Source organism: Pocillopora damicornis, chromosome 5, assembly GCF_964200805.1.
Source record: "Pocillopora damicornis chromosome 5, jaPocDami1.2, whole genome shotgun sequence".
Taxonomy (NCBI): Eukaryota; Metazoa; Cnidaria; class Anthozoa; order Scleractinia; family Pocilloporidae; genus Pocillopora; species Pocillopora damicornis.
In genome coordinates, this window is record NC_142674.1 from 20,788,659 (window position 1) to 20,798,615 (window position 9,957).

General features: G+C 37.5%; 1 protein-coding gene across 1 annotated transcript in view; it reads right to left on the minus strand.

The window, feature by feature from the left end:
• The window catches only part of LOC149045890 (zinc finger MYM-type protein 1-like), a 2,120-nt gene extending 2,017 nt beyond the window's left edge, over positions 1-103 (minus strand). The window contains exon 1 of the mRNA XM_089205975.1: positions 1-103. This exon is cut by the window's left edge and continues 156 nt beyond it. Within this exon, the coding sequence (XP_089062101.1) occupies positions 1-103 (103 nt within the window).
• Between the last annotated feature and the right edge of the window lie 9,854 nt (positions 104-9,957).

The window sequence follows — 9,957 nt, forward strand, 5'->3', positions numbered from 1 at the left end:
TTCGGGAATAAGTTTCTACATAGTCGGAGTCGAATTCTTTCTCGCATTCTTCACATTTCACACGGTATCGATATGATCTTTTACGAGACTTCGACAAAGACATACTTCAATCCACCAGTTTACACGCATATGCACTCAAGAAGTGACATAAATCAACATGGCCGTCAACTCATACGCACTTCCAGTCCCAGCGCGGTCTTGATTATCACTCCCAGTCCCTCGGTAGAACTCAATGTTCTAACTCAGAGTAATAACAGCCATCCCGTGAAGTAGTACAGAGGTCACTTAGAGGATTAGGCGAGTTGCGGGATGAAAACAAATAAATCAAGATATTAAATAATAAAATATTATTTACTGTGTCTTTGCCCGAACGGTACATCAGTTTTGCCCGAATAATATTAATTTTTTTCCGACAGGGGGTCTGCAGCTCCCCCAGCCCCCCCCGCCCCGTACGCTGATGCACGCGTCTTGCATGACGTTTAAAACGAATATGGAAAACGAGCTCTTAGCCTCAAATGACACTGAACAACCTGTAGGTAACAGCACGAATTAGTACTGACATGATTTCCAGTGAAATTGGTGTTAAAAATCGAGTACGTTTATCAAAGACCAAATATTTCAAGAGCCCGTAGCAAATTACGAGCGCAATTTGTAGTCTTTGAAAATTTTTCAAGCGCCTCTTTACAAGAAATTGCACGAGAAATCACGATGTTACTTAGAAATAACATACATGAAAAAAGGCATCTCTCAAAGGCAAGGCAAACGAAATTTTGACAGCGTGCGCGCTATATGTAGTTTGTATTCATGTTTCAGCTTTGCACTCGTGTTACATGACAAATGCACTTGGTTTCAACCAATCAGAAGCGCGTAAATTTTTCGTGTATAATTTTTAATATAGGTAACAACATGATTTTGAGTACAATTTGGTGTTAGCAAGCACAAGTAAATTTTTCAGAGACAACAAAATTTGCACTTGCATTGCATGAAAAATGGACTTATTTTCAGCCATTCAGAAGTGCGTAATTTTTTTCAGGTATATTATAACACGCAGGTAAAGAGTGAAATTTCTGATCAAGTTACCGACGAATACACACCGACCCGACAAATAGCAAAAGGAAAGGCAAATGAGAGGTTTGTAAGCATGCCAAGCACCAAAAAGCAAAGAAAGCACTCGACCGCGTCTCGTGTTTCCCCCTTTGTGCTCCAGCTGCTTGCTGCTGCTTGACAACAAAACGAAGCTTCTTTATTTATTAACGTCACTCATTTTATATTAATAGGGGGCGATCCACGCTTGAAATTATTCTCATTAGAGGCTAATTTCCACTATTTCACATCTTATCTGCACTCTTCTGTAGTTTTGAGAAATGAATACGTCAGATGACGAAGTAGAAAATATTCCGCTTTTGTTTTCAATTTCTGATTGGTCCATTCTTTTTTGAAACCAACGACTAGCGTCAAATTTATGCGCAGAAGGCGTCTGACAGAACATTCTAGAATGATAAATGTTTGCAGCCTTGAATGCGACGTAACTAAACATCATCCATTGTCCTAAGTAAATTGTAAGAGTTGATGGGAGCGAGATGGTTTTATAAAACCCTTGTATAAACAATTCTTTTTGCCTAAAACGTTTTTGCTTAAAAATTTTCTCAAACAAGAAATTCAATGACATTTTGGTTTTGGATCTTCGGCTGGTTCCTCTGCATCCTCACGATGGTTGTAAATAGATACATTGCCGTGCTGAAACCTTTGAAATACTTGACTTTTATGAAGCGCTGTCGAGTCATTCAAATGTTTTTTACATTTTGGAGAATTCCTTTTCTTTTCTCCCTTACTTTTTCTTTATTGTCGATTAGACTCAATTCATACGAACATGCGATGACCATCGTCGGCTATTTGTATTTGCTTTTCGAGATAAACTTGCGCGTAATGTTGATCTTTTTTCTTGCACCCATCAGTTTTTTGCTCAATTTACAATCTGAACTCTAGCGATCGCACTGTAGCCAGGCAACTGAATTTTAATCATCGGATCGTTAAAGTTCAAACTCAGAACAAATCAGCTGTAAAATGGGTGGTTTTGGTAACGTGTGTGTTTCTATTGTGTTATGGAATATTCTTGCGTTGTAGTTTATAATTTTTAACTGGTTATAAATGTGGTAACGATTTTTATTATAAAATAAGTCTGCAAGTTATTAACTCCGGAATAAACCGTAAAGTTTACACTTTCTTCAAGAGAGATATAAAGCAAGAATGCAAAAGGCTTCTCTTCAAAAGGCGTCGTTATTTAACAACAGAGTAGTTCCGACGCAAGAAAAACATTAGCTGATGCATATACTTGAAACTTTCCTAGATTCCGAGGACTTCCGGTTCAGAACAAAAAGCTTCCAATGAAACAAAGACAAGTCTCCTTTTAAAGAGAAGTAGTTTTGATAAGACCTCATATTGATTATTTTGAGGTCGTACTTTTCTGGAGAAAATGTTTTTCTTAAATTAATCATGTAGGCTAGCATGTATTTTGGTCCTAGAAACATCTGGTTCTTATAGCTTATAGTTATAGTTTTGAAATTATTGCTATTTGAAATATTTGTTGTTGGCTAAGTTTCGTTAATTCGCATCTTATTTGCACTATCATGCTGTACCGATAGTCTAAAATAAAGGACTGCCCGAATTTTACTTTAATTAAAACACACTAGAAGATAAAGTCAAAAATATCCCGCGTTTGTTATCGATTTCTGATTGCAATTGGTTTATTCTTCTTGAAAAGCTATAAACAGACGTCAAACTCCGTACACGAAGCGTCCGACAAGAACGTTGTTAAGTGATGGATGTTTGCAGCCTTGAATATGACTTAATTAAAGTCATATTAAAGTCATATACTATTGGTTGGTTGGTTGGGGCCAGATGATGAATAAAAACTCTATATAAACACAATTAAATTTCGTACCGTTAAAACCTTTCAAAACACTCTTGGCTTGACCGAAGAAACAAATTGAAAAGTCCTAGACAGCCATTTGGAAGAAATTCAATGGAAACGTGGTTTTGGGTTCTCGGCTGGTTCCTCAGCATTCTCACGATGGTTGTAAATGGATGTGTCATCTTCCTCGTCTGCATTAAACGTCACCTTCGCACCAAAACCAACGCATTTGTTGTGTCTTTAGCAGTGGCTGATCTTGGTGTTGGGATGATTGCTGTTCCTTCACTTTTTTTCTGCAGCCTTGCAACCGAATGCACTCCACGCTCAAAAGAGGGATTAATTGTGATATATGTAAGGGTGTTCATTCTTTACATCTCTGGAACAAATTTGTTTAGTTTGGTACTAGAACGTTATGTTGCTGTTGTGAACCCTTTGAAATACTTGACTTTTATGAAGCATCGCCGAGTCATTCAAATGGTTCTAACATCTTGGGGAATTCCTTTTCTTTTCTCTCTTATTATAGTGTCGATTAGACCTAGTGGAATCGATCTTGCCAGGACTATGCTCGGCTACTTGGGTTTGCTTTTCGAGATAATCTTGTGCGTAATTCTAATTTTTTTTCTTGCATCCATGTTTTTTGTTATTTACTCAAGAGATCGCATTTTAGCTAAGCAATTACGGTTTAATCATATGGTGGCTAGAGCTAAAACTCAAAACAAGGCGTCAGCGGTAAAATGGGTGGCTTTGATAACGTGTGTGTTTCTATCGTGTTACGGAATAAAGATGCGTTGTAGTTTATTATTTTTGACTGGTCAATCATGTAACGATTTTCATTACAAAATACCTCTGCAAGTTATTAACTCTGGAATAAACCCTATAGCTTATGCTTTCTTCAAAAGAGATATACAACAAGAATGCAAAAGACTTCTCTTCAAAAAGGGCGTCGTTAATAAACAACAGAACAGATCCGACGCAAGAAAAACAGAGTAGTTAAGGATAGCCATTAAAAAGAAATTCAATGGAAACGTGGTTTTGGGTTCTCGGCTGGTTCTTCTGCACCATCACGATGGTTGTAAATGGATTTGTCATCTACCTTGTCTGCAGTCAACGTCAGCTTTGCACCAAAACCAACACATTTGTCGTTTCTTAAGCGGTGGCTGATTCTGGTGTTGGGATGTTCGCTGTTCCTCCTCGCTTTTTTCTGCAACCTTACAACCGAATGCACTCCACGCTTTGAAACCTTTGAAATATTTGACTTTAATTTGCAGAAACATTTACTTTGGGGTAATTTTTTTTTACTTTAAACCATTGAAGCTGACTTGTATTTTGATATAAGAAACATCTGGTTCTTAAAAATATGAGCTTGCCTTGCATAATAAAATAAAAAGAGTGAAAACATATCATATTCCTTGTCAATTGATGTGTCCGGTTCTGTAACAGATCGCTTGATCCACGCGTAGTTCAATCCGACGATACCATACAAAATATGGTTAGAATCTTAACGTTAACAAAGAGCTGTGTGCAACATTTCGTTGGCATAGTATCCGTCAATTCCAATAAAGAGGTCGTGCTTCGAGGACTTTCGACCTTCAACAATCCGTTAGAAAACTTGACCTAAAGCAATTTCTTGCCTAGTTTTACTATTGATCTATGAACGAATATTTTGCAAGGAAGCCTTTCGCACAGCAATCTTCAAGTTTGTAGCATCGCTTATGACCATTGTAGCATCTGAATCGTCCAACCTTCTCTCTCTCCCCCTACAGGGGATAAATTAGAAGTTTAAAGTCAATAGTTGATATTCTCTTGAGAGGTTGAAAGAAATGATCCTCGTGAGGATAAGCGCGAGGTTGTTGGTTGATGTTCGACTGCACGTTTCTTTCTCCTTTCCTTTTCTTTTATCTTTGGCTTTCACCCTTTATTAGAAATTGAAAAAAAGGCACCTATTACTTCGACCATAATTTTCTTAGTCGAGGCAGGTGTAGTTTGAAATAAAGGAGAGACCTCTATCGCGAAATTGCAAGGAAATCGAAAAAAAATGAGGCGATTCCAGGAAGATTGAGCGAGCTGATAGTTAATAAAATGAAATGGAAATAAATTAGATAATTTGGAACTTAGCAGGCTCTTCGAAAGGCTAGTGTTCGTGCGCTGTCTAATTTGAATCAGGACAACGATTTTAATAACTGGAGAGTTATCTACATGCAATAGTTGTGGTATTGCTACGGTTACCGCGATATTTTTACCTCTTTATTAGAGTCTACTAAGTCTTAAAAATAGCCAACTATTACTTACGATCGCAAAAAACTAACCGAAAAGCTTGTCGTTGGTATTCAGCCCGTTGTTCAAAGTCGGAAAACTCATTTGAATTACAAATCGTTTAAAATATTAAAATTCATGAATTTACTATCAGTCTTGCACGTGGAAAGAGCTTAAAAACTAAAAAAGAAATTCAGCGTCTTTTTCAGCCAGTTTGAATAACTTATTAACTTGGATATCGTCAGTTCTGCGAAAAGCGGTGATTGTTTCTTTAAATCGGCAGATCAGAGTGTTGAAAATTTCGACGGCGCGAATTGATCAATGACACTCTGTTCCGACTTTTTCCAAGGTAAATAACTTATGTATTAATACACATTGGATTCAAGTACAGTGTTCTTCTTCTTGTCGTTACCGTTGAAAATTAAATTACAGTGACATGTAGAAGGGGGAACTTATTAGACAGTACAGCACGTACGCTGTAAGACGAACTTCTGCCCATTCGTAGTCGCCATGACAGTTTTTATTGAGCCAAGTGACTCCTGAGGCAGCAGCGAGAAATGTTTTCCTTCATTGTTGTTGTATTGATCGCTTATTTACTTATTCAATTCCTATTTTAATTTTGAACGTATTTATACAATATACACACCGTGCTCAGAGTTTTAGTATTAAGGTAACTGAAGATGGTTTTGATAATTTGAAACAAATTCTATGATGTATCGACACAACACACTTCTGTCATGTTCCCTTGAAAATGGTATCAAAATATTATGAAATTATTCTTAACATTTAAAGGTTTTTTTTTTTCATGACATAAATGGTTATGACAAATACAGCCTCGCTTTGCCTTTATTTGCTCGGTGACCCCTATTTTATGTAGATAAATGCATAAGCATGCTACGATTCATCTTTCTGGGCGCTTTCTCATCGGGAGGAAGGTGCTTGATCGAGGGGGTTCTTATTAACACACTTTTAACCTGTGTTGATTTAGCCGTGGTTGAAGTTTAAAGAGATACAAACTAAGTGTCAGTAGCAACAGGTTTTCCTTGTATCCCTATTACCTAAGGAAGGAAGTGAGGCAAGAAGAGGGTGCTTATTCAAGGTGGGAAGGGGGATGGTTGTTCAGTATGTTGGCCATCTCCGCGCTTTTATGTTTGGTCTACATTCAACGCCCGAACCTTGATTAAGTGAATGTGTGCACTTCAAAACTAACTACAGTCAAAAACAAAGAAAAGAAAATCACAAAAACAAGGAAACAACTTCGATTTCTAGAATTGTTAATGTTTTGGATACCTATCAAATGATCATTATTGCAATCTCCTGTAAGGCTATCTAATTGAGATGGATTTAACTGGAAGTTTAGAATACGGTTTCTGTGAATCAATTGATTCTAAGATTAACTTCAAGGACTATATGCTGGAAAAATCCTCAAAAATTAATTTGAAAGCAAATTTTCATCAATAGCTTGAATTGTAAAATTTTTGAACAGAAATAGGTAAAGAAGAATAAAGAACTCGGAGCCGAATGATAAATATTTTGGCTTTTGAGGAGAAAACCAAATTGAAATAGACCGGTCCTAATTTGATGCTTTTCAAGTTTTCCCTGGAGTTCATTTTTTTTAAAAAATGTACACACAAGCATAGGTCGGGGAGTGCGTTTATTTCCCTTCTCTTTTTAATTTTTTTTGATGAAAATAAGACCTTTTTGCGTGCAACCTGATTATCAACTGTCTTAGCTCTTGAGGCTAAACTAAAGTCAAGAAGTATTTTTCAAACACTGGTCTTTCTCTAAGTCTTTTCAAAACTCGTTTCTATATCCATTATAAGTCTTATACTCTGACGACATACGTTTTCTAAATTCGAAAGTTTTTAGATAATTTCAACAACAGTCTTGAAGTCTGATTGCTTTTGTTCAGATTTCTACTTTAGGTCTCCTAATTTATTTGTTATCTTATTTTATTTAAAAAGAAAAAAGCATTTTTTCTTTCGGAGCCTTATTGTCAAATGTATCAGCTTGTGACACAATAACCAAACTCGAATAGTTTGGCTCAAAAATTGATTCTCTAGAAGTTTTTCTTCCCATAATTCATTTATATATTTTAAAATATATGAGTTGATCTACTGATAGATTTTATTAAAAAAAAAACGTTTGACACCTAATTGTCAAGTGTTTTAACTAACAAGGAGTAAGTCTGTTCCATAGTTTTTTTCTTTAATTCGCTACAGATTTCATTTGCTTTTTTAAGTTTCTTTTATTCAAAACTAGAACCTCTTTAAAACCCATGACACTTGATTATTTTAGCTTTCGTGATTAATTCAAAAGAAAACTTGGAGTCTAATTGATTTTAAAAATATTCAAACTATTGAGACTAAAACCAAACCCTAGGAGTTTACTCCAAACATTAGTATTTCCCAAATTATTTCACACTTAATATCTATATCTCTCCCCAACCAAATTAAACACACACCGATGAATTGAACTTTCCCCAATATTCACCTTGTGTCATGTTTTCTTTTGTTTTTTTCTCTGATAACAACTTTTCTAAAATAAACCTTTAAACTCCTGGGCCCAGTTTTATAAAGGTCAGAAAATGCCAACAAACAGATAAATTGCTATCCAGCAGATAAGTGACAACAAAAACGTACTGCACTATCCACCGGATAAAGATTAATCCACTGGATAGCGCTATACCACCTTCAAACAACCGGTGACTAGGTGGAGAGGGACATTATTCGTTTATACTCTTAGGTGGAGAGGAACAGTATTTATTTATACTCCTGGGTGGAGAGGGACAGTATCCATTCATACCCTTGGGTGGAGAGGGACAGTATCTAATTATACTCCTGGGTGGAGAGGGACAGTATCTAATTATACTCTTGGGTGGAGAGGGATAGCATCCATTCATACTCTGGGGTGAAGAGGGACAGAATCCACTTATACTCCTGGGTGGAGAGGGACAGTATCCATTTATACTTCCGGGTAAAGAGGGTCAGTATCTATTTATACTCATGGGTGAAGAGACGCACTGCAAGAATTTTATTGTTTTGCCCAAGCACTCAACATAATGCCCCAGCCAGGCCTTGAACCCAACCCTTAAGATCAACCGCGTTTCCCGTAGAGAGGATGGAAGCTTGCGGTCAGGTTCTCTTTATTAGCGTCGCAGGACGCGCGTTTCTCAGCCCGCCGTAAGATTTGAGAAGAGCCGGGGAGAAGTTTGCCTTGGGCCTGGTACTAATAATGAGGTTAACAGTGCCAGACCCCTTTCAGACCTTTGGCAGGCTCGCGTTGCTTAAGGCCTTTTATTTCTCGGTGGGCAAAGAAAAGCCCTCGCCGAAGTGATAATGATGATGGCATGCTCGCATAACTTTCTCCATTTTAGTGTTAGACATCCAGAGGTCGGCTGATTTTGTAGATTGAAGTGTCTCGCACTTTTTTACGATGCCGTGGTCACGTCTTTTTGTTTCCATTTTTTAGGCACGAAATGCAAACTTTAGGCATAATTTTAAAGGCTACCTAGGCCTGTCAAACCAAATTCTTAACGTTACCTGGTCAGAGTTTCAAGAAGGACTTTTGAATGTAGGTAACCTGGGTATGATTTAGCTGCATTTCACTTTAGAAAGTAAGTTGAATTATAGAGGCATTATGATTGGTAAAACGTTCGCCTTTTCACGGCGATCCATTTTCTTTTTTTTCAGGAAGGAGATTGCATAGTTGGAACGTCAACCGCTGTTCACAGCAATTCTTGATTTTCTTTATCCAGGTAAAAGGCCTTGACGACTTACACAACCAAAACACGTAGTATACCTCCGAAAAGCCATTTTCCGTTCTCTGCTCAGTCGAAAGGCAACGCCTGTAATCCATTATAAGTGACTTCGGCACTCTTATGCTCAAACTGCGTGCGTATCTGTTGGCGTCCCCGTGGCAGCAAGATACTGGCACAGGGCACGTGGCTCATCCCGTGACATCATGTGTAATACTCGTGAAGTATTTAACAAAACATTCTACCTTTCTCTTCACAGGTGAGGTATTTTGGGAAACGATATTTTTCTCAAGTAATTCTTCGTTCACAGTACTTCGGGACTGAAGAATGTGATAGATGTAACAGGGGTCTGTTGAATATCGTCAGTTGCGGAGCTAAAAAAAAAGCTTGTTTTTTATTTTTATGTTTTGCGCCCTAATCATTCACCTTTTTCCGCGCTTCAATTAATTTCCTTGTTTTTTATCTTAATTTTAATTGGCTCCTTATGATAGCTTCTTTGTCTCAGATTGGACGTTGTGATCGTTTCTGTGTTGGTTTCATAACACGTACGAGAAAAGCACTCTGATGGAATAAATGGTTTTTTTTTTCATCTTTTGGTCATCTGCGAATCAGCGATGGGTTCGTACTGCGACACAAAAAGAGTGCATTTGGCGTGCAATGCTCTCTGAATAATGGTGATCTGCTTATTTTAAGTAGAAGAGGTGGAAGAAATTTTCAAAAATGGATTCGTTTTCAGCCAATCAGGGTGACGCACAGTTTTTTCATGTATATTATTACAGGCAGATAGAGAGTGAAATTTCGGATTAAGTTACCGACGAATACACACCGACCCGCAAATAGTAACAGGAAAGGCAAATGAGAGGTTTGTAAGCACGCCAAGCTCCAAAAAGCAAAGAAAGCACTCGACTACGTCTTGTGTTTCCCCATACATTTCTTCTGTGCTCCAGCTGCTGCTTGTATTTGTTAACGTCACTCATTTGATATTAATGGCTCTTATCGGAATTGAGCACGCCACCCAAACAAACCAGCAGTATTC